The sequence below is a fragment of the Callorhinchus milii genome, unplaced genomic scaffold, assembly GCF_018977255.1.
Source record: "Callorhinchus milii isolate IMCB2004 unplaced genomic scaffold, IMCB_Cmil_1.0 Scaffold3, whole genome shotgun sequence".
Classification (NCBI taxonomy): domain Eukaryota; kingdom Metazoa; phylum Chordata; class Chondrichthyes; order Chimaeriformes; family Callorhinchidae; genus Callorhinchus; species Callorhinchus milii.
Window position 1 is genome coordinate 24,314,487 of NW_024704744.1, and position 25,299 is coordinate 24,339,785.

Here is a 25,299-nt window from a genome sequence, read left to right on the forward strand (position 1 = left end):
AATTCTTGAGGGCTACGAGAGCCACAGGGAGGTCACCACTGTTTAAGCTGGCAATTCGAACCCAGTGCTTAAGGAGTGCTGCATTATTGGAGATGCAGTCTGTCTGTTGAGGTGGCATTAAACATCCCATGACACTATCCAAAACTAGAAGGGAATTTCTCCCAGCATCTTGACCAAGAATCCCCCAAGTAAAATTGGTAATTTGTATCATGGCTGTTTGTGGGACAATGCTATATGGAAATTGATTGCTGTGTTCACGTACAAAATTTACAGAATTGACACTTCACAATAAAAAAAATCCTTTGAAGAGCTTTGAAACAACCTCCAAAAGTGAAAAGTGCTACATCAACTGCAAGGAGTATTATTCATTATTTTGTAGTATATCAAATAAATCAGAAATTACAATTTTAGATGCATTAAAATAAGGATACTATTTACAAATGTTTAACAAGTAAAAAGGTTCAGTGTCTGAGTGCTAATCTTTTTTACCACAGGGCGGGTTTTGTTGAGACTCACTGCTGGAAAATTGAAACGAATCGGTATTCATGAAGAGAGTCAATGTGAAGCTTTGCTTCAGGAAATACTACAATTGCGTATACAAGATGATGTGGGGAGTCTTACTGCCATCTTCGCAGGTACGTACAAAATGAGAGTTTAATGATTACTTATTTTTCTTTTGTAGTAAATTGGATCATCAGTCATTTTTTGCAGATGACTACAACAGCTTGCATTTATATAGCGCCATTCAGGCCAGATGGCATCTCGGAGTGACTACATGTTTTCCGATCTCAAAGAGTTAATAAAAACATCTGTCTGCTTACCTCTCCGACCAAATTACACCCCACCCCACTACCCTCTGCTTTCGTTTAGCTGACTCCAGCCTCCTGCACATCCCTCATCCCTCTACTCCATCGTAGACTGCCTGCTTTCAGCCACTACATCCCAAAATTATTGAACTCTCTTCCTCAATATCTCTTCCCCATCTTCAGATCGCACACGAAGATCTTCCTCTTCTGCTGTGCCTACGGGGCATCTCTCCCCAACTCGGTGTTAAGCTGTTAAGTGCTCTGAGACGCCTCCCCACGTGGAAGGGCACTATATAAATGCAAGTTGCTGTCATCTGAAAACGCAGCATTAAATTTGCCTGTTATAGTCTTTCAGAAAGTTTGATGTGTTTACCAGAAGGATCAATGCTCTACTCCCATTTGAAAGGCACAATACGAATGTCATCTGTTGTTGTTAAAATGGTTATTATGATAATGGACCTCTGCCTTTGAGAACTGAACACTTACCGTGTTTCCAGCGCTAACGGTTGTGATCGGTGGCTTCATGATGATAAGTCAACATATTTCATTTTTACAAGCATTTCCTTCTTCTGTGAACATAACTGATGGCTAGAAGTGTACTTGAAGGGGCTTTGTTACCCAATATTGAATTAAAGGTTGTGATTAATAACTTGTTTCAGAAGCACTTGGCACTTGATTTCCCATGACAGTGCAACAGTGCATCAAAGCATTGCTGACTTGCAAAAAAAAAGTAAATATACCTCTGAGGGAGCTACTTAATCAAAGCTGACAGAAAGAGAACTTGCAATGATCTGTAAATTATAAGTGCTTGAATTTTAATTTTTTTAAGGAATTGCATTTTTGCTAAAGGTAATGGAACTTTTATGATTGAAAGCTCCTGCACTTTAATGGAATATAATTTATAAATTGCCATTAGCACAATGATCAACAACTTTATCTTCAAACCTTTTACCTTTTTAATCTTGGTTTTTATTTCATAAACACATTCTGACCTCACAGTGAACTAATTGACCTAAAGGGGCAAAGGTTTTGAGGAATTTGAGCAGATAAAGCCTACATTTATTGAGTCTCTGGCTGTTTCAATCAAGTCAAAGTTTATGGAGTATCAGAAATAGCAATTTGAGAATAATTTCCTCACCTCATAATTAATATGTTGTCTCTATAATAAAGAAAATCTGATGGATGTAGGTTATATGGACTTCCAGAAGGCCTTGATAAGGTGTCACAAAAAAAGACTCATAATAATAAAAAATAATAATTGTTGCATTTGATATAGTGCCTTATCGTGTCCCGTAGAGACATCTCAAAGCACTTCACAGGATTTATTGTGGAATGACTGTATATTTTGTGGTCGAAATGCAGGAGGCAGTTTAGTGCACAGCAATGTCCCACAAACAGCAATGGAGTAAGAGACCAATTTTTTTATTTGGGGATTGTTGGGCAGGACATCAGGAGAAACTCTCTTCTCTTTTTGAATAAAATGCAATAAGATCTTTAACCTCCACCTGAAGAGGCAGATGGGACCTCAATTTAACGTCTCATCTGAAGGGCTCATGGCTAAAACCAGGGTGGACAAGGCTGTAAAAAGTGCAATAAAGTCTTTGGCTTTCTGACCAGATGAATAGAGTACAAATGTAGAAAAGTGAAGTTACATTTATATTAAACCTTGATTAGAGTACTAGATGCAGTTCTGGTAGCTATACTGCGGAAAGGTATTGTAGCATTGGAGAAAGTGAAGTTATGTTACCATGCATAAGTGATGCAGCTATCAAGAAATGTTGGACTAGTTGGAGATTTTCTCTCTGCAGATGATGATTGGGAGAGGACCTGATAGAGTCTTTGAAATTACAAAAGGATTCAATGAAGTGAACGTTAATAGGCTGTTTCCACTTCTTTGTAAGTAAGGTGGCCACACCAATAAAATAAATCATGAGAGGATTTAAAAGGGAATTGAGGAGGATCATCTCTACTCAGAGGGTGGTGAGAATCTAGAGTTCACTATTGCAAGGTGTAGTTGCAGCAAAAAGCATCAATGTATTTAAGAGAACTTGATGCATACATGAGGGAAAAGGAAGAAGAGGAGAGGGAATAAGAGGGACGGAAGCCTAATAACAATCCTTGCATTTGATATAGCGCCTTAGTGCATCTTTGAGTAATCTCAAAGCGCTTCACAGAATATGTTGTAAAGTGGATTGACACTATATTTTGTGGGTGAATTGTGGCAGCCAATTATGCACAGCAGTGCCCCACAAGCAGTCATGGAATGAGTAACCAAGTTATTATTATTAGCCATTTGATCCAATTAGCCAGACCAGCTCTGGCTAATTGGGCCAAATGACCTGTTTCTGTGCTGTAGAAGTTGGGACACCGTGCTTAATGATGTTATGGATCCCACAGAATGCCTTTTGAAGCATACAATACGGATGCTGGAGTGTCAAATGTTAACACTATAATATTATTCAAAAAGAGGAATTCCTCTCCATGTCCTGACAACAATTGAGTGTGGCATCCCCATCTCCCACCCTGTGTGGCATCCCCATCTCCCACCCTGTGTGGCATCCCCATCTCCCACCCTGTGTGGCATCCCCATCTCCCACCCTGTGTGGCATCCCCATCTCACACCCAATGGGGCATCCCCATATCCATGATTCATAATGCCACAGCACCTTCAAGGATGGTAAATGCGCATTTTGGAGCTTGTGCATGCCAACGAATCTAGTGGTGTTCAGGATGCTGACAATGAAATGAAGAAAACTCTTAAGAGCTAGGCAATCTTGTTTTAGCATCCCATGCTAGCCACAGAGTGTCTTATGCATTATTGCAAGCAATACCATGGTTTGTTTCACTGCTCATCTCTCTAGTGACAGAATAGTTGATAAAGCTTGAGCAGCTTTTATTCAAAAAGGGATAAAGAGAAACTGCACATCATGTTTTCAGAACATAATCTATTTCAGTCTTGCTTTTGTTTTTAAAATATGTATGACTGAATCTTCTTCCTGAGAAAACAAACTCTTGAGAGGTTGCTGATCTTGCAGCTTTTAGCTGAAGGAGCTGCATTGTTTATGGAGAGCCATGACCAAATTGCTATAAAAATTTCCAATGTAATAGAAAAAGAATTGCATATATAACCAGCTCCTTTCCTATTCATTCATCAACACGTATGAGTTGTTTGTCACTGCCACATAATTTATTCATAGCTCTGGCTGAACTAAGGAATCAATAAAACTGTCTTACAAATAAGGAACCGCAGAGGGTTTAGATTTATCAGCTTTACCACAGTATGGAAATGTGGCTAATGTCCCCTACTCTTGATGCACATAGGAGGTCAGCCATGCTGATGGAATCACTGTAGCTTCTATGTTCTTGTAGAGCAGCGACGACCTGCTAAAGAATGGAACATTGTTCTGTGATTGAATTTTAACGATGCTATGCATTCTGGCATCCTAGGAAAAAAGTCGTCTCTTGGGTTTTTTTTTGTGAGTGTTTATTAATATGTGATTTTAAAGGAGTAGTTTTTTTTAAAAAAGGCTTTAGTGAATTTTTAATTAATGTAAAAAAATTCTCGAAGACAATATCTGTGAATGTTTTAAAACTACGTGATGAAATTGTGACTGTGTGTGTGTGGCTGATGTGCTCATTACAATATGCAAAGGTCAACAGGCAAAAGTGTGCATCCGAGAAGGACAAATCAACAACCAAAAATGTGTGATGGAGAGGGTGTAGGAGGATACAGGATTGGTAAAGTACTTAGAAACAGTTTTTTAAATCACAAAAGGTTTATCGCATCTGTTGCATTGCTACTACCTCTGTGTTTTTCTTAAATTGTCCTTCTTGTTGGTAATAATCCTTGCATTTGATATAGCACTTTATCACGTTGTTGAGTCGTCTCAAAGCACTTCACAGAATATATTGTGAAATGGAGTAACTGTATATTTTATGGCCCAAATATGGCAGCTGATTGCATGCAGCAGTGTTCCACAAACGATCGTGGATTGAGTGACCACATTTTTTTCTTGTTACTTTCACTTGTGACTCTTACCCCATATCTCTTAATGTTTTTACATTTCTGATGAGTCTTTATCCCATTCCTTTTTGAATGATACCATTGGTCCAGCCTCAATAGCCACTTGTGATAATGAAATAACTACTTTTGTGCCCTAACCACTAGTTGGGTGAAGAAATTCCTTCTAACCTTTTTCCTGATTACTCTGCCCAAACTCCTGCAGCTACATTCATCTTTCACTAAATTGACCCAACAAAGGAAGTCATTTTTTTTCCCTATTTAGCCATTTTACCTTTAGAATGAAACAATTATATCTCTTCTCAATTTGCTCTGTTCACTGTAAAAAGATGCAATTTAGTCAGCCTACAATGATTGTGGACGATGCTTAATGAGGGACGTGAATGACCATGAATAAAAAGATGTCTGGTTTGATTGGTTCATTATCACCTCTGAAGCTTTTGGGTTCAAGCCCCATGCAAGTATTTTGAGCCTAATGTCTAGACTGACATTCCAATGTAATGCCAGAGAATTGTTGGAGGTACCGTCCTTGCAAATGAGATGTTAAACTAAGATGTCTGCCTATTCAGTTGGATGTTAAAGATCCTGTGGCATTACTTAAGAATAAAAGGTTTTTGCTTTGGTATTGTGGCCAACAATCCCACAGACAAATTGGTCATTCGCTTCAATAATGCTGTTGTGCGCAAGTTAGCTTCTGCATTCACCTACAAATAGTCACTACACTTTACAGAAATCTTTGTGAAGTCCTATGAAATATTGTTATGTGATAACCTGACATATTATTATATGTATTAAAACCAAACTTCCAAGCAGATGAAAGTCTGTGAAACATCTCCCTGAACAGTCTAAGATAATTTAACAGAATTTCTCAATTTCAGTTTGCATTATTCAATGGTGACTTTGTTATAATTTCCATTGTTTCATTAGCACTGGAACCATAATCTTTCTTCCATAGAGTATTGATAGTCTTAAAGGTGCCCTTATAATCTCAAATTCTGTGCCTAACAAGATATTCATCCGGTCTTTTTTCAAAAAGGAATTAATCAACATAGCATTGATTGATGAGAGTGGGTATTGCATTGGTAATTTGATTTTTCTTCCAGTCCCTTTTGAGAGTTGTTGATTTTTGTGCTATGGCCTCTAGTTCTGTTTTGAGAATAAGTTAAAACCTGTATCTTGTCCTTCTTCAATCTTCTTTGTAATTAAATCAAACTGAATTTTTGAGTCTCTTTGTGCCTTTGAGCCTTGAATCAAACTTGTCACTCCTCACTAAAATCACTGCAATATATCAATGTATTTTTGAAATGACAGAGCCTAAACTTTATTCAATATTCCAAACAACCCCCTTCAAATCAGCTTTCTTAGGTTTTAATAATCTGTTTTAACTTATATGAAACACCTACTAGTGTATTGCCCTGACAAAATCTCATCTGGGCGATTGGGAGTGGGCAGGCTGGAAGAGAATTTATTTATCTGTGCAGAGAAGCATGTCAGGCTTGAACAGTCAAAGTAAGGCAATGGGATACAGTACTACTTTTAAAGAGGTTGAGATTGAATGATAGTGATGTGGAGGTGGGTGTCTGTTATGGTTGTCATAATAAGGCCAGGGTTGAACAGGAGAATTGTTGGGATGGTTGACTTTGCAGAGTTTGATTGATTAATTTGAGGTTATGATATTTGCCCACTGTTTGATTGGACTGAAGTAACACATTGGGTAGATATTGGGTCACTTCATTATGTAGCTGTGTTTCATATTTTGTGTTCCAATGTGCATTATCTTGCATTTATTCACATTAAATTCCATTTGCTATTCAATTAATGTTACATGTCACAGTAGAATAATAGTGACTCTTAATAAGGAATAGAATTAGAGGATTGACAGTATTGCTGTCATAACTGTTTTCTATTATTTGCATGAAGATTGTGCTTAAATAGTCCTGGGACATTTCTGGTAGAATTTGGTTGGAGCTTTGCAGGGTTTATTTTTAATTAAATGAATCTCATTCCCCACCTCCAGTAAAGTGAAGAATTTTTTTAATTGTAAGAAAAAAGTGCCAGTTAAATGCTAACACACAATGTATGAAATATAGCCAATTGGAGAAAACATTTTTTTAAAAAACATGTGCATTTGCTTGCTGTTAGAGTTAAATACCCAGTCAATCCACGTGCAGGAAAGCTATGGGGTTCTGAAATAGTCCCAAGTTGACAAGGAATAGTTGCATTTCAAATGTGTGTTGAGAAGGATCTTTATTATAATAATAATCCTTAATTTGCAAATTATTCCATTGTCTCAAAATGCTTCACAGGATTTACTGTAAAGTGTGGCGACTGTATTTTGTAGATGAATGCAAAATTGCACAGCAGCAAAGTTAATGATCAATTTTATCTGGGTGATTGTTGGCCAGGACACGAGGAATAATTCCCTTCTCTTTGCAAATAGTGTCATGTAATCTTTAATGTCCACCCGAACAGGTTGAATGTCTAATTTGAAGGATGGCACCTCTGACCATGCAGAGCTCCTCCAGCATTGCCCTGGCATATCAGCCTGGACTGTGAGCTCAAAGTGCCGACATTGTGCTTGAACCCACAACCTTCTGACTTAGAAGTGAGAGTGGTACCAACTGTGCCTGTAAGCATATGATGATCTCTTAACTAGAGTATTTCAATCTCAAAATCATTTTCTTCAAAAAAACTTTTGAAAGTTTGGCATAAATCAAGAAATATTCAATCAAGAAAGTTTATTTTCCTGGCCAACTATCAGTGTAGGAAGTATTTCCTTATTTAATAATGAAAGACAAAGCCACTGTGTTTTTCTAAATGCAACAAAGTAAAGTGTACTCTATTGCACTGACAACCACTATGTACAAGAACTACCCTTAGGATTCAATTTCAAGTTGAAGGGTAAATCAGACTTAAAATCTATTTCCACATTTTCACATTGTTTGCAATGTGTAAATATTTATCCCCTCTAACTAAGGTAAACTAAACTTAAATCTACATTTGAGAGGTGAACATTTCTTTTCAGACAAAATTATTCAGTCTGCATTAACCTGTACATAACCTATACAGCCTATATATATCATCTTGTCCATATTCAAAATACTTCTAGCATTTATGATTTTGGAAACGGTATGTATTGTTCCCACATTGTTTTGTAAATCCTGTGGAAGAAAGCATCAGTAAAACCTGAAACTTTAGTGCAGATGGGTACCTATTGCGCAAACTGACAGGCTTTCATTTGAATTCAAGCCTTATTGTCAAAACCAAGGAACATCTTTAGGTTCAATATGGCTAATGTTATTGGAACGCTTAATTTGTCAAGTCGAATGAGGTACATAGCCCTGGCTGTGATGGGCTTGCTGCCAGAAAGGCCAGAGTGCCATGTAGTTTATTACCAGGGCATGAGAAAATCAGTTTTCCATGAATAGTGCTTGGTATGAGTAATATATTTTTTGACAACAACAAACCTTTGGAAGTTGATTTATCTTTGCCTTAAAAGAGCGAATCTCATTGTAGCATTTACCCTCAGATGGCAAAGCATGTCGGGAAGGCCAGTTACAGGTTGAAGTGATGTATCTGACCTAATTTACTCCATGTTATTTATGATTTGTTGGTACTGAAACCTCTTTTTTCTTTTTTTTGATAGAAGATCTAGCGTTGTAGTAATATAAATCATATACTGCTTCTACCTAAATTTAATTTTGCAGTTCTCAGTTTTACTTTTTGCTGAATAACTAGATTAGTACGATGATAGATGACCTTTAAGGTACAGTATCTCTTTCCCTTGCCCTTTTGTGGACGTCCACCAAAAAATATATTCCTCATTGAATTTCTGCATTTTAACCCAATTATACAACTTTTAGGTTTATCATGAAAATCAGTTTATTGGACGGTCTGGATTTTATGCCCATCCTATTTGGGGGGTGATTACTTTATTATTTTCACTTTAAACTAGTGTGTAAAATTGAGAAGCACAGTCATTTGTATATTTTTCAAGACTTCTCCCAATCCAATATAGTGGATTTGGCCCCAAGTTGGCTTTCCAAATAGGAAAAGTATGTGGATACCGATATGTGCGTTTGCGCCACACACTAACCTTTCATACACATTACTACAGCTTCTTTTATCAGTATTTGTGTTCTATGGCAGGTTGGTCCAACCTTCTGGCTGCTGAGGACTGGATGCTGGATTTGAGAAACATCCGCAAGCCCCATAAGCAGTATTTTGTGTTTACCTTCCAGAAATATAATTCGTAAGAATCGTATAGAAATCATATAGAATCTATGGCACTTCATGCAATAAATCAGCTATTTTATTCTTCTTGCCTTGATAATAAAATGGTTGGAATTGTCCAGATCCAGCCAGGATCTCCACAAGTAGATTTAAGCGACTTTTTACATTCAACAAAGACAGTCTACATGTATACTACTTGGCAGGTTCATGATTTGCTTTAAGTAAAAGAAGACATGGGCCATGTCCATGCTGGGACTCAACACATAGTCCAGGCTGATGATACCTGAGTGTAGTACTGAGGAGTGCTCGATTGTCGGAGGTGCCATCTTTGGAAGAGACATTTAAAATGAGGTTCTGTCTACTTGTTCCTTAGGTGCACATTAAATTAAACAGTAATGATCCTTCATCCTCCAGATATATTGGTCATTCACTTCAATTTTGCTTTTGGGACATTCTTGCATAATGGTGGTTGGTTTATTTACAAATGCACAGTTACAAAACTTGTCAGCAATTTATGTGCGAAGCACTTTGAGACATTTTGACATTTTACATGCTGCATCAATTGTAAGGATTGTTCAGTCAAATAGACAAACATGATTTAGATGCTCCTTTGCATGGGGGATTATGGGTAAACCAAAGGCAAATGGAGAATTTCTGAAAAATTGAGTGACTGCAACAAGTTTGTTGTTTTCGTATATGCTCCATCCCATCCGACTAAAGTAGCACAATTGGACACCTTTCGTGGTCATCATTCTACACTTTGCTGCATAAATCTCCAATTCGGAGAAATGCCTTTCCCTCTGACTGTTGATAGCTGCTAAATATTTACCAATGCCTCTCAGAGCTGGTGGGTGGTGCAGGCCATCTAGCTTAGGCAATGCTGTAACTTTGATCAAACCACACAATGGCACTTTTGACGGGTTAATTTGGTGGAAGGTAATTTGGGATACAGGATTCTTGATGCATCCCATTGCAGAAAGACATGTTTACTGCATAAGTGCTCCTCCACTCTCAAATCCGATAAAGGATTGAGCAGAGCCAGGGGATGCTTGCTAGCCTGCTCTATTAAAAATGTACGTATCATCACATTATACCTCAGTTTGCATAGCCTGGTATAGATCTCAGGTGCATGTTTCTGGGTCCAGCTCTATAATAACAATAATCCTTGCATTTCATATAATGCCTTATGTCATTGAGACGTCTCAAACCACTTCACAGGATATACTGTAAATAATAATAATCCTTGCATTTGATATAGTGCCTTATCACATCATCTAGACATCTCAAAGCGCTTCACAAAATATACTGTAAAGTAAATTGGCTAGGAATCTCATGAAATAAGAGGGTTTGGGTTTACAAAATCTTCTATACAGTTTATTGAACACTTTATTATAAGCTTTATTATCGACTGTATAAACAATATTTATTGTAAACTGTATTCTCCTTTAAACCAAACCCCCTCAATTCCTGAGATTTATAGTGCAGACATGGCATTGCTTTAGCTGTGATTACAATTTTATAATTATAATCTGTAGTAGGTTTCCTCTTAAATTCTAATTTGTTCACATTTTTGTTGCATTAGATCGCCTCTGCAAGTCTCAAAAATGTTAAAAATTATACATTAAAGCACACCCTTGTTAAATCTTCCAGATTTATTTATGACAATAATTGCAGTTTGGTTACACAGTAGTGCCCCCGCATTTACGTTTAGATTTGAAATCAATTTTTTTTCCCATTTGTTGAAAATGATTAATGCTAGAATTTGTGTTCTATGGTGTTAAACCGAAGGATCATTTCTTATCCGTAATTAACCCCTTGAGATCTAGAGCGCTGCTATTTTGTAATCTATCAACTCCTGCAGCCTAAAGTATTTATATTTGTTGCTGGAAATGCTATTGCCTCTCAAGGAGCCCTGAAAAAAATCATTTGATTTTGTCAACTCTCAGGCAGCACTGCTGCTCCTTTTACAACACTACATGTAGAGGCTTAAACAGTATAAGGGATTGGTCAGATCCCATCTGAGGTTGGTCACCACATCATTGGACTGTCTTACAGAAAATGCAGAAGTGAGTAAACATATTTATTCTAGGTATTAGGAATTTGTGTTAAAATAGGAATGGTCAATGAACTGGGTTCTGTTTCCTTCCCAATACAGAGAGTTACACATCACAAAAAAGACAGTTCATGAAATTATAAGCAAATTATTCTTGGAGAATAGAACTATTGAACCATAGACATTTATGACACAAAATAAGTCTCAATGTTGAGACCCTAATAGCCACTACACAATCTTTCACAAGCAAAGAGAAAGGTACCATGGCCAAAAATCATACAGATTCATGGTTCATTTACCTCATGGTTGACTGTGGCACTTTGCTTTGAGAAAAATGGCTGCTGCGTTTGCCTACATAAAGTCATTACATGTTGCAACAATTGCTGTGAAACTGTTTTTGAATGTTTCAACATTACAGACACCATAAACGTACAATTTATTGTTATGCAAAATGGAAGATATTTATGATTTCTTGAACAATATGATTAAAGGGTATGGGGAGGGAACATATGATCAAAATTAGAGTAGACGGCTCCAAGACTGGAAGTAACAGCAGAGCAGACCCGAAGTTCTGAATGCTGTAGATATTCTATCATTTTATGATTTAGTAGCAAGATTAAGTCATTGGTTTGTGCTCTGAAAAAATCACAATCTTATAATATCTCGAACAGCTACAAGGTTTTGAAATCAAATGCGATGTGTGTTTTAATTACTTTAACATTTTTCTCCTTGTGGAGGGTTCAGTGAGGAAGTATATTCTTACATCTGACTTAATAAAGGTAAATGTGAAGGGAAATTTACACATCGTGAATCTGGCCTTTTCAAAGCATTGCAATCTTTTTGAGAAAAAAAGACGGCTCACAGCTTCATTTAAAACTGGGGCATTTAGTGCACTCCAATTATTCAGCCCTGTCTCATCTGATGTGAAGAGAATGCTGTTAGATTTCATTCTATTTGTGCTGGGAAGCCTCTGAATGTCATGCCTGGCAAGACATGGAATGGTATCACTTTATTGGCAGAGCTAAGCCTATTTGTAAACCCAAATTGTTATTTGTGTCCTGTATCCTGGGGATCATAGGCTCTTGGGACTGCTCCAAAGAGAGGCTATTAAACTGATTTGAAAATCTACCTCCTTGGGCTAATCTCAAAAAGTTAATTTAGAGAGAATATATAAAGATATCACTTGGAGCAATCTTCACCCCCTGACAAAATGATTTTGTCTGAATCTTTCTGAAAAAGAGGAATTCGGAGTTTTGTTGAGCTGTTTTGACTCCACATGCCATTTGTTCCGAAAAGTCCACCCTATTAGAATGTAGAGGCTGCCAATGGGAAAGAAAGGATTATTTGCCTTGTAGGGTCGTTTCCACACTTTATTTTGAAGCATCTATATTTTCAGATTTCACAATATGTGGTAGGAAGTCTTTACATACTTCAAAATGTATTGAGCATTCAAAGGAATTATTCATGTCCTGAGAAATAGTTTTTGAAATGTGAACACTTACACTAGAACTCTTCTAACTGCTTCAATATGATTACATTTCACTACAAAAAATTGTTAATCAAAATCTGCGAAATAAATACATGTGACTGTCCCACAACTATACCAACTACACTACAGAGAAAGATAATTTGTATAATGCATAGCATAAACTGGAGCAATATTAGATTTGCGGTTGTTCCAGTGTTTCTGCTAATCAATATAACTTGGGTATATAATTGTATTGCATACATTGCATAATGTACTTTAGAGATGTTCATTTCATCACAACTGATTTGTCCTTGAATAATGCTTCCCAGTCTAGTCTCTCAGCCCAGCCCTCACACCCCTGAAGTTTGCCCACCTAAAGAGTTTAGTCGTGTGCTGATTTCCCAAGTTAAACTGAAGGTTATTGAGTTGTGCTCACTTTCCCTGAGTGGATCAACCCCTATTTCCACTTCCTGAATAGAACTAGACTAGAACTAAATCAAGAACAGAACCTCCTTGTGGTCTCTGTGACACATTGAGTCAGGAAACAATCAGAATCTGTGTCTCAAATGATGATGAATATTATTCTTCTGGCTTTGCAGATTTCTTTGCCCAAGGGTTTAAAAATGACCAATTCTGCATATGAAAATTTTGCAAAGCACTCATAAACCCACTTTGTATAAATGGGGATTAACACAGAGGCTGATGAACAAAAGCTGTTAATGTTATTTACAGCAATCTCAATAACAAACAGCACAAAACCAACAATCACTGAATCAATCGGAATGTTCTTAGCTGGTACCTCCCTTTTTTAAAGAGTTACAATCTTTTTGTTCTGCGTTGCCTTAAACAGCACTTCTCTTTTTCTAGAGAGTCTCTATCTCCCTTTTCGTACTTTCCTCCTGTTCAAAATCTTTCAGCCAAATGAACGATAGCATCTTTCTCTTGTCACAACTTACTGTGAATCTTCTTATTAAAAGGTGACTGAAATGCCACAAAGAACCATTACTACTTTTATATTTCCTGAAGTTACTAGTCAGATGCCTAAATGATTGAATAATTCCTTATCAGTCTGACTAGTGAGGCCATTCTGCTGACCAATCAATTGTGCCTTCCTGTCTCCTCATCTGCTCCCACATCTGCCCAACGCCAAAATTCTGATGTAAAGTAACAAAAATCCAAGCACACGAGTGAATAATTGAGCAAAACAAGAAACACCAACAAAGTACATACAGAAATTGCCCAAACCATAAAAATGTTTGCAGGAAAATATTCGGTAGATTGCATTTTGTGTCTGAGCTGCATGTCAAAGCCCATGTCCAACTTTCTGTTGAGAGGGAGAGGGGAAAGAACACCGTGTTTATTTAGCTAAGTAAGTCCTGTGCAGGACTTGGCTTACAATGCATGCATCTCCAAGTTGATTTTGGATTACCTCAGCCAGCTCTGCCTAATGTTTTTGTACCTGTCTTCTTGTAGTCAATTCCCAAGGAGACTTAATTCCCCTGTAGGGTCATCAGCATGATCTGGCAGAGATGAGGGGAATTGACATGTTAGATAGGGAATGATAGTTACCTTTGCCTGAGAGATCCCAAACCAGGCAATCTCAGAATTAGTCATGCAGGTTTACATACAAGTTTTAGTGCCTTTCAAATTAGGAGGACTTCCCATGTTTGACAATTCTGGCTGGTCACCGGAGGTGAGGGTGGGAGCTGTGAAAGGGTTAAAGCAAAATTACAAAATATTTCTTCACACAGAATTATGAAACACATAGAATGTGTGGCCTAGGAGGCTATAGATACATAATTGATTGAGTGTTTAAAAGAGTTCGGCGAGATCCCAACACCTTAGGCAAATTTCCTTACTACACACACCTCTGGTTACCTAGCAGTAAGTAGTGTGATTACTGAATCCACGACTGTTTGTGGGACATTGGCTGCCGTGTTTCACCCACAAAATATAGTCAATTCACTTCACAGTATATTCTGTGAAACTCTTTGAGATATCTCAAAGATGTGATAAAGCACGATATCAAATGCAAGGATTATTATTATTGATACATGGTTGGGAAGAAAAGTTTGAAAGATATGGAGAAAACCAGGAAAATGGGATTAAAAGATATGCCACAATGAAAGAAACAGGTTTTACCATACTAATTTCTGTTCTTAAATCACTTTTAAGGTGATTTTAAGAGCTACCAACCATTGATAGATGTTGCAAATAGGGATAGGTTTTCAAACTGTTTGGCTCAGGGAGGAGGAGGAGTTCTTGTGATCTGGAATCAGATATGGATGAATTGGGTTTCTGGGGGTTTCTGGAAGGTCAACCGTCTCAACCCCAACTGATTTTTACATTTGTTGATTCGATTCTTACTCACTGTAATGAAAGACAATGGGGAAGAATCTGTGTTTTATTTAAGTTAGAATAAATTTGGTTTGAAGTAAATGTTAAAGGATAAACGGGAATGATGGTGATGGTGGTTGTGGGAAATGTCAACAATATCAAACAAGCAGAATTAGAGTTTGATTACTTGAACAGATTGCAAATTCAGTCATATTTCCAATTTGTGTTTGGGTTGTGTTTGGTCCTAACCAGCTCAGGCACTTATTCATCACGAATCTTGACTCTTACAATTGTCTGTCTTTTTAAAGCAAATTGTAAACCTGGATGCTGACTGGACATTGAATGCAAACAACACACAAAAAACACAAAAATCCAGAAAACAACTCTTGAGATGATTTATTTTCATCTTCGGGAATTGCATATTGTTTGTGTTGCTGCCTCTGAATAAACTCATCTTTCTGACAGATTGTACTGTTCTTTATGTAGGAGCTAAAATCTTGGAATAGCTGTTCATGTGTTTCAAGGTACATGTCTTCTCCAGTTAGTGGATGCCAAATACTTTTGGCAACAACTATTTTTTTCGATATGCCAGGATTGCAAATGGATGTAATGCTTACTTTTTTTTAAGAGTGTATGCAATTTTGGCAGAAATTGACTGAATATTATCCCTATATTGTGATCAAACTAAGGTTCAATTAGTGCATTAATTATCAATCACCTTAAAATGTATGTCCAAGTCCATGATCACTATGATTTTTAACATAGCCTCTCCACCGGTGAGGATCTTGCCAATGTTACACAGCTCTGAAGCTGTTCTCTTGAACACTTTGGTGACTCATTTGTCATTGCTTTGGATACATTTTCACAAGGTCTCTGGTCGTGCATTTATAAATAAGTTGCGCTCTGCCAACCATACAGTTCTTCAGTATCTTCAGAATATGGCTTAAAATGGAACTTGTTTTTCACTAAAAAGGATGAGTTTTTAAATAAAAACAAAAAAGATTGTTTTACTGCATGCTTCAACACCTTCTTTGACTAGAAAGAACTCACCAGAAGATCCAGTGATGCAACTAACTGTATTAAGCTACGGATTATTATTATTAAGCTAATAAAGATATCTAAAGGAAATTAAAGCAAAATTAACACGTGTTGGAGTTTTTTAGGTGGTTGCTAAGATTCGGAATATTAGCAGAAACACAGCACTTAACTACAAGATTTCAGAATTACTCACACTCTTGTAATGCCAGTGTGACTTGGCAACTGAAGAAACAAAATGAAAATAAAGGAGATTATTTTATCAATGTTGAACCAAAGCACCAGATGGCAAGCAAGCAGTTAGTAACGACATCAGAGAAGAAGGCCTAAGAAGAAGTGATACTCTCTCTCTTACCCTGGATTGGATCTCTTCATTTCTCTTGTATCTCCTATGTTGCCATTTCTAATTTGGGAAAAACTGTGTACTTTGCTACCTAGTGGGCACAACTAAATATTTTTGCCAATAAATTGATGTATTTGTTGTCAGTTGGGAACCTCTGTCCTCAGGTTTTCTCCTTTTAGTTGTGGATAGTAATTAGATTAATAATCCTTGCATTTAATTTACTGTCTTATCACGTCATCTAGACATCTCAAAGCGCTTCACAGAATATATTGTTAAAGTGAATTAACTGTATAATTTGTGGGCGAAAGCATGAGGTATCATCCTCGTAAACCTACGCTATCTTCTTTCCATCACTTCTATATCCTTTATAGCTTCATATAGTGTGGAATCCAGAATTGGACACAATACGTCAATTGTTGTCCAACTAAGGCACCAAATCACTTCATTACTTTTACACAGTTAGCATCTTATTTTAACTCCTTATAGTCCTTAGAAAGATTTTTTTAATATAAATTCAATATCACTTCCTCACTTCCACTAGCCAGTCTCCCTTTAGATATAAAACCCATCACGCCATAGACCGTTTTTTATATAGCATTATCTGCTTGTGTCGCTACTTTTAGAGATTTGTGAACCTGAATCTCCCGATCTCTTTACTTTCCTTTATTTTTCCTGCTGGAGTGAATTACTTTGCATTTTCCTACATTAAACTCAATTTGCCATCTGTTTGTCTTCCTGCATTCTTCTGCAATCCTGTTCATTGTTTGCCATGCCCCACCAGTTTGGCGTCATTTCAAATTGTGACACCACACTTCTATACCTGAATCCAAATTATTTATGTGTATGGTGAACACTAGGAGTCATAACGCGGTTTTCTGTGGAACACCACTTCCTCTTGGCAGGCTGAGAAAATGCCCTTCTACCTTTTCTTTTGAGTTCCCATCAATTATTTCAACCCATTCTGCTATCTCTCCCAGCTCCAATACTGCTATGAATCTCTAACTCGAGGGGCTATGATCAGGTGAGCACATCTTTTTCACTAACGCTGTACTGGCCCAGTTCTGTCCCTGATCAAATCTGGTTGTGGCAGCAAGTATATTGCCTGTATGCCAAAAACTTAATTTCTGATATGAATAGGAAATGCTCAGTGGCACAAATATACCTCGTAAATGCACCTGGCTCATTTCAGACACGAACAGCAGGTAGAAAACCAGCTGTGACAGTGTGTCCTTGAATCAAATTTTTGAAAGTCAAGATGTTAGAGAAGTTTTTAAGAATAAAAATCTTAAGAATATTAACCCCATGAATTTAGAGAGTATACAACAAGAATCTGCTTATATTTACATCCCAGACTTGAGTTTTCTCTCTTTGTCTGAAACATTATGTTTCTTTTAATAAATAAATAATCCTTAGATTTGATACAGTGCCTTTCACAGCATGAGGATATATTAAAGCGATTCATAGGATCTACTGTAAAGTGGAGTGAATGTATTATGTAGGCCAACAAAGTTGCCAATTTGCGCATAGCAGTGTCACCAAACAACTGGCTCCCATTACCAAACGGATCGATTTCAAGATCTTTCACTTGTTTTTAAATGCCTTCATTCCCTCCCACCTCCCTACATATCTGACCTTCTTACCCTGCACTCCACCACCCACTTGGCTGTCTCCAACCTCTTGTTTGTCCCTTGTCCCCTCCGCTCCACCATCGGTGCCTGTGTCCCCGAAACTCTCTCCCTCAATTCCTCTGCCTTGCCCACTCCCTCCCCACCTTCCTTTTTGATCGTGCTTATGGTCAGCTCTACCCTTCCTCTCCTCCTGGCTCGTTGACTCCGCCACTGTCAAGTGCTCTGCGACGCTACCCCACGTGAAGGGCGCTATTTAAATGTAAGCTGTTGTTGTTGGATAGTGGATTCAAATTTAGGACTAGTAAGGTGTGATGTTTAAATAAGAAATGGATTGGCACAAGTAACAAAGTTACGTGATAAGGGTATATGGGAACAAATATGCTCATCTGATCATAAATCTTAAATGAACAGCTAATGATTATCTTTCTTAAGGTAAGGTGGAGATCTCCTTGGGGCCAACCTGTTATTTGTAACAGTATTTTGTCAGCAGGATTTGGAGGGGGAGAACAGTCACTGGGTCAAGGAACAAGCAACTTGGCTCCTACTAACATTGTAAATCAAAGCCCTAATGGGTAGGGTGTTCCTAACAAGACAAGTAGCAGGAAGCTTGCCAGACGGTCCTCTCATTGGCAGGCTCCATGGTCTTAGCTAGTAAAACCGAAGCAATACCCTAACACAGACTCTGGGCTCCCCAAACCTTGCGTCTTGAGAACCTGCACCTAATACTTATCAGAACTGAATACATATTTCTGGAGAGCCAAGGTGCACTCCAATAAAGACAGAAAGGTGGCATGCATACTTGGAACTCTGATTTCGATACTTATAAGAATGGTGATGGGTTTGCACATCTATGAGTTAGTTGTCTGAATATATATACAGTATATATGTTATATGTCTACATGTGTTATGCCAAGTGAGGACTGAGAATTATGCTGCATAGGCATATATAATGGCTGGCAATGAGGACACTTTCATTCTCTACTTTGTTTTGAATACTAACTTGGTTCACGATGGCAAGCGAATAAATTACTGACATCCTGAGGTGCATTGAATAATAATAATAATCCTTGTATTTGATATATAACATTTCAACGCCTTATCACATCGTTGAGATGTTTCAAAGCGCTTCACAGGATATACTGTAAATTGTACTTTGTGGCCGAAACACGGCAGCCAATTGTGCACAGCGGTGTCCTACAAACAACCATGTAGTGAGCGAATCACCAGGATGCTACAATAAACTCCCTTTTCATTTTAAATAGTGCATGAGATCTTTAACATCCACCTGAACAGACAGACCCACCTCATCTGAAGGATAGCACCTCTGACAATACAACACACCCCTAGAAATGCATTGGAGTGTCAGCTTAGACTATGTGATTCCAAGTCCTGATGTGGGATTTGAACCCACATCAGGACTTGGAATTCATTCATTCGGGTATAATGCTGACCCATAGCAGGAAACAGAGCAGGACAGCAACCAAATCATGAGAGGAAGATGTATGTTAAATCAAGACTGACGAGATTGCTGAAACCATACTTCGAAAGTACAGTAAATAATTTCTGGAATTAAGGTGTTTTGTTTAATTGAGTGAGTTACACAGTTCAGCCAGCAGAGGGCCAAAACCTTGAACAAAAACTGCAGTCAACACATTAGTACAGTGGGGAAAAATGATAATCCTTGTATTTGATATTGTACCTTTCTCGTTGGGAGGATGTCGCAAAGTGTTTCACAGATTTACTATGACGTTATTGAGTGTATTTTGCTGGCAAATGCAGCAACCAATTTGCGCTCAATCAATATCCCACCAACAGCCATGAAGTAAATGCTCATTTTTTATTTGGGGGATTGCTGGTCAGAGCACTGGGAGAAACTCTGTTCTGTTTTCAAACAGTATCACGGGATCTTTAACATCTACCCAAACGGGGACTGAGGAATTTTGCCACATTAGCAGATTGACTTCACAAATTAATTTATATTTATATATATATTTATAATTTATATAGTATGTTTATACTATATATGTAAAAGCTGACAAGTTATTAGCCATTTGGCAATGTTAGTGGGTGACTGTATTGTCGGGATTCTGACCGGCACCATTTATTATACCGTTTCCACTGTACATTATTTACTCGACATGGTTTTAATTGCACATTTGTACGATTATTTCGTTAAGAGTTGAACTTTTACAAAGTACTTTAGTCCTTTTTCGCAAAAAGCAACCTTAAAAAGTCGGTGTTGGTAATTGAACATGTTTATTGTTTTTTCTTTTGTTAACCAATAATAATCCTAAACAACATTTGCGCAATAGAGTTTGCAATATTACATTATCTAGTATTAGATTCTGAAAGAAATTTTAATATCCAATTATAGGACTAAAAGAACATAAATGCCAATATAAATAATTACAAACAAAGCATTTTGTAATGGGTCTGCACATTGATTGTAGTAAATATATTGCTAAATCTAAACATAATGAAGACATCTAATGATAAATGCTGTCATAAGAGTCTGGATTAGTCAGTCAGAGCTTTGAGGGAAATAGTGACTTCTTGACATTTCCCATCATTAGCAGACAAATACCCAGAGACCAGTTGACCTATTATGGTTGCATGTCATTGAACGCTGACCCTAAAAGCTCTTCAATTGGTGCACTTCTTTGAGAAGATGCCAAAGTCTGATTTTCACGTCCAATACTGATTCATCATCAATTTTCTGATATTTGAATGATTATTTATTTTCTTGGACTGTTCATATTCTAGAATATAAACAATGTGCTTGCATCGGATAGTTTATTACCAGCAATCAGGCAGCTATTCTGCATGAAGGGTGCTATATAAATGCAAGTTGTTGTTGTAGCAATCACAAAAGATAATTCTCATGAGCACAAATTAAGCCATTTCTTGGGTAACTTTTCTACACCCTATCTGTAAGCAGTGCACTAGAGTTGAGTCCTACTTAAATCCATACACCAACCACTTTGATGGTACACAAAAATTAAACTACAATAACTCACCTTTAAATTAAAACGGAAGTCGCTGAGAACATGCAGCAGATCAGGCAGCATCTATGGAGAGAAGAAAATTGAGTTAACGTTTCAGGTCGATGATCTTTCGTCATAACATGGTTGGTACTCTTCCATCCATCTTTTATAAGAAAGTCTACCTATTAGAAGATATCTCATTATTGTACTGTTTGAATAACATCTATATTCAAATATGTTTCATCTATACTTGGACTCATCCAGCGGAGGAACCAGGATTTCATCTTTGTTGCATTGTCGGGGTTCATGACCTGCACCGTTTATTACAAAAGCGAAATGTTAAAATTGTTTAAAAGGCAAAAGTTTAAATAACAAGTATTTAAAATCTAAAAAAATTTAAATGCATATAAACATATACACAAAGTATTTACTGAACGCATTCACAACGTATTCTCAATGAGTAGGAAAATAGCCTACGTGAGTTTATAATAAACTGATCCACAGCTTGATCAACATCTATATTCATATATAATTCACATCTATTTGAAGTTCCCACTGTCTGTAACGATGCCTGTAGCATTAGGGCCTGATTAAAGGATCTGGGCACTACACCATAGAATCACAGAATATTACAGCAAAGAAGGAGGCCATTCAGTCCATCGTGCCTGTGCTATCTCTTTGGAAGAGCTGCCCAAACAGTCCCACTCCCCTGATCTTTCCCTTTCTCCTGTAATTATTTCTTTTTCAAGTATCTATCTAATTCCCCTTTAAAAGTTGTTATTGAATCTGTTTCTGCCACCCTTTCAGTCCATAAGACCATAAGATGTCGGAGCAGGACGAGACCATTCGGTCCCTCGAGCCTACCCCGCCATTTAATAAGATCATGGCTGATCTTCTAACCTAATTCCATCTACCCGCCGTATCCTCAAATGCCTTAATCCCTCTATCCTTTAGATAGTCAGTGCATTCTGGATCACATTTGGGGGCTCTTTGAACTACACAGGCAAAAATATAACAATACTTTTTTAAAATACTTTCTTGCGTGACTTCATAGTTGCAAACATGTCAACTGCATGATCAAAACTCAGCGTACATATCAAATCGTGCCCAGTAGACACAACTGCATCCAATGTAGCCTGCCTAGCTCCTGGAGCAGTTTAATGGATTTTGTGGGAGCCAATGCTTTGGACTGGTCTAGGATAGCCCCAAACTTCTTAACTTTACAATATCGATCCCCCAGTTCTGTGGTTGCCTCTGATTGGCCCCAGGTCAGTCTGAACTAACATCTCTCATTGAAATCATTGGAGCCTTTCTCGAGGTCATGCAAACCATGTACTCGCCACATCCAGGTTGTTGGAGGAGAATGGAAAAGTGATGTTCACATTGAAAAGGAAACTACAGTACAAATGTAGAAATGTTTTCCGATTTCCAGGGAAGCATTTTTGAAAAACTCCTCTCCATAGGAAAAGAAATGTGCCCTTGATGAGGTAGAGGTAAGCTCTCTGGTTTGAGCTAAACTGATAGGCCAGCCAGCCTGGCTCATCGGCTAAAACTTGGAGGGGTAGACAGAGCACAATGATTCTTCCCGCTCAGCTCCTGTTAACCCTGCAAGGAAAAGACCTAACTGATAGGATGGTTTTAGCTGCACAAGCAGCATGAAGCTTGCCAGACAGTCCTTTCGATGGAAAACTATGCAGTTTCAGCTGGTTGAACTCCAGCAGTATTTCCAACACCTTGGGGTTCTCAATCTTTGGCTCTTGCCAACCTAATAATCTCTAGAATTAGGTAAGCATCCCTCCAGGGAGAGAGTGTATATTTAATTCCAGATACAGAAACTTACACATGCAAGGAATTATGTTTGGTTTGGATACTCAAGCATGGTGAAGAGTTTCTGCATGTGTCAGGCAGTTGGCTGACAAATAAAAATAATAATGATAATAATCTTGCTTTTGATGTTGCACCTTATCATGTCAAAAACACACAAAATATTTTGCAGAGTATTTTGTAATGTATAATGACTGTATAATTGTAGGTGAACATGGCAGCCAATTTACACTCAACTATGTTCTATAAATGGCCATTAAGTGAATGGCCGTTTTCTTTCCATATATGGGGACTGTTGACCAAACCACCAGGTTTTAAACAGTGCCATGGGATCTTTATCAACCTGTAGTAAATTGTGTAGATAGGAGCAGGAAGTTACAAAGGGATATAGACAGGTTAGGTGAGTGGGCAGAGCTATGGCAGATTGAGTTTGATGTGAGGAAGGAAGTGTGAGATCATCCACTTTAGATCCAAGAATCCCAGATTAGAATATTTTCTTAATGGTTAAAGACTAAGAGGTATGGGGAAGCAAAGGGATTTTAGTTGTTCAAGTACATGAATCACTGACAGCTAGTGCGCAGGTACAAAAAGGCTCATGGAATGTTGGGTTTAAATGTAATTTTGTTGTAGTTGTTGTTATCGCAAGGGGGTTGGAATACAAAAGTGAGGAACAACAACAAGATTTCATTTATAGAGCGCCTTTCACGTAGGGAGGACATCCCAAGGCGCTGGACAGTTGGGTCGGGTTGAGCAGGGGGGAAATGGTCAGGGTGAGGGGAGGGAAGGGAGGGAGCGAGGAGGCAGTAGAGAGTCAAGAGGGGAGGTGAAGGCACGGTCGAAGAGAAGGGTCTTGAGACCGGCCTTGAAGGAGGAAAGGGAGGAGGCAAGGCGAAGGCACTGGGGGATGGAGTTCCAGAGCCTCGGGGCTGAGAGGCTGAAGACCCGGCCACTGATGGTAGGACGGTTGGGGCGGGGAATGTGGAGCAGCCCGGAGCCAGAGGAACGGAGGGTACGGGCAGGTAAGTAGGGGGATAGTAGGTCGGAGAGGTAGGAGGGAGCGAGGCCGTGAATGGCCGTGTAGGTGAGGATGAGGAACTTGAATTCGATCCTCTGGAGGATGGGGAGCCAGTGGAGGCGAGCGAGGGTGGGAGTGATGTGGTCGCGAAGCCTGGTGCGGGACAGTACACGAGCTGCAGAGTGCTGAATGACCTGCAGCTTGTGGAGGGAGGTGCCGGGAAGGCCGGCGAGGAGAGAGTTCCCGTAGTCCAGCCTTGAGGTGATAAAGGCGTGGACCAGAGTTTCAGCAGCGTGAGGGGTGAGGTAGTGCCGTAGTCTGGCGATATTCCGGAGGTGATGGAAGGTGGTGCCAGTTGTGTCATAGATATGAGGAAGAAAGGACAGCTCAGGGTCGAACAGAACGCCGAGGTTCCTGATGGCTTTGAGAGGTGGAGAGTGCAGCCTTGGATGCTGATGCTGTCAGCGCCTGAGGTGCGGAGGCGCTGACGCGAACCAATCAGGAGGGCCTCAGTTTTGCGCACATTGAGCTGAAGAAAGTTGTCTCTCGTCCAGGACTCGATGTCAGACAGGCAGGCTGTCAGGACATCGGTGGTCGTGGAGTTGAGGGTAGAGGAGGAAAGGTAGGGTTGGGTGTCATCCGTATACATGTGGAATTTAACCCCATGTCTGCGGATGATGTCACCAAGGGGGAGCATATAGAGGGTGAAGAGGAGGGGACCGAGGACAGAGCCCTGAGGGACACCGCACGAGACAGTGCGGGGGCTGGAGGAAAAGCCGTTTTTGGAAACAAAATGAAGACAGTGGGAGAGGTACGACCTTGAAGGTTGTGGTGGGAGGACAAGCAGTGGAGGAGTATAGCGTGGTCGACTGTATCGAATGCGGCCGATAGGACGAAGAGGCAGAGGGAGCCCTGGTCGCAGATGGTCAAGATGTCATTGGTGACCTTGACCAGGGCAGTTTATGTGCTATGGGCAGCACGGAAACCTGACTGAAGGGGTTCGAATAATGAATGGGTGGAGAGGAAAGAGCGCAGCTGGGAGGCGACAACTCTTTCAAGGACCTTGGACAGGAAAGGGAGGTTGGAGATGGGCCGGTAGCTTGATAGCTGCGACGCATCAAGGGAGGGTTTTTTCAAAGTGGGAGTGATGGTGGCAGTTTTTAGGGGAATGGGAACAGAGCCAGAGGAGAGGGATAGGTTGATGATGTCTGTGATAGGTGGAGCAAGGAGGTGGAGCTGGGAGATAAGGAGTGGAGTGGGGATGGGGTCCAGGGAGCAGGTGGTAGGTTTCAAGGACAGGATGAGTTTGGTGACAGAGGGTGGGGAAACAGGTTCGAAGGTGTGTAGGGGAGGATGGGTAGGAGTCGGAGTGTGGGAGGGAAGGGGTGGGGGGTGGGTGGAAGTTGGAGGGGCAGTGACCGCGGAGCAGATTCCCTTGATTTTGGATTCAAGGAAATCCAGCATCTCCTCGCAGTGAAGGTTGGAGGAGATGACCTGCGCGGGGTGGCCGGGGGGACGGAGGAGTCGGGATGTGGTAGAGAACAGAAGCCTG

The 25,299-nt window shown here is 39.2% G+C and overlaps 1 protein-coding gene across 6 annotated transcripts in view; it reads left to right on the forward strand.

Moving 5' to 3' along the window:
• The window catches only part of LOC103183150 (sterile alpha motif domain-containing protein 12-like), a 118,940-nt gene that overhangs the window by 18,847 nt on the left and 74,794 nt on the right, over positions 1–25,299 (forward strand). For 3 of the 6 annotated variants that reach the window (XM_007900464.2, XM_007900465.2, XM_007900466.2), the window contains exons 4-5: positions 495–635; positions 8,977–9,100. In XM_007900464.2, the coding sequence (XP_007898655.1) occupies positions 495–635; positions 8,977–9,083 (248 nt within the window). In that variant the 3' untranslated portion in view covers positions 9,084–9,100. Of the gene's footprint in view, positions 1–494; positions 636–4,458; positions 4,539–8,976; positions 9,101–25,299 lie in introns of those variants that run through there. The other 3 variants (XM_042333539.1, XM_007900467.2, XM_042333538.1) reach the window with 2 other exon arrangements.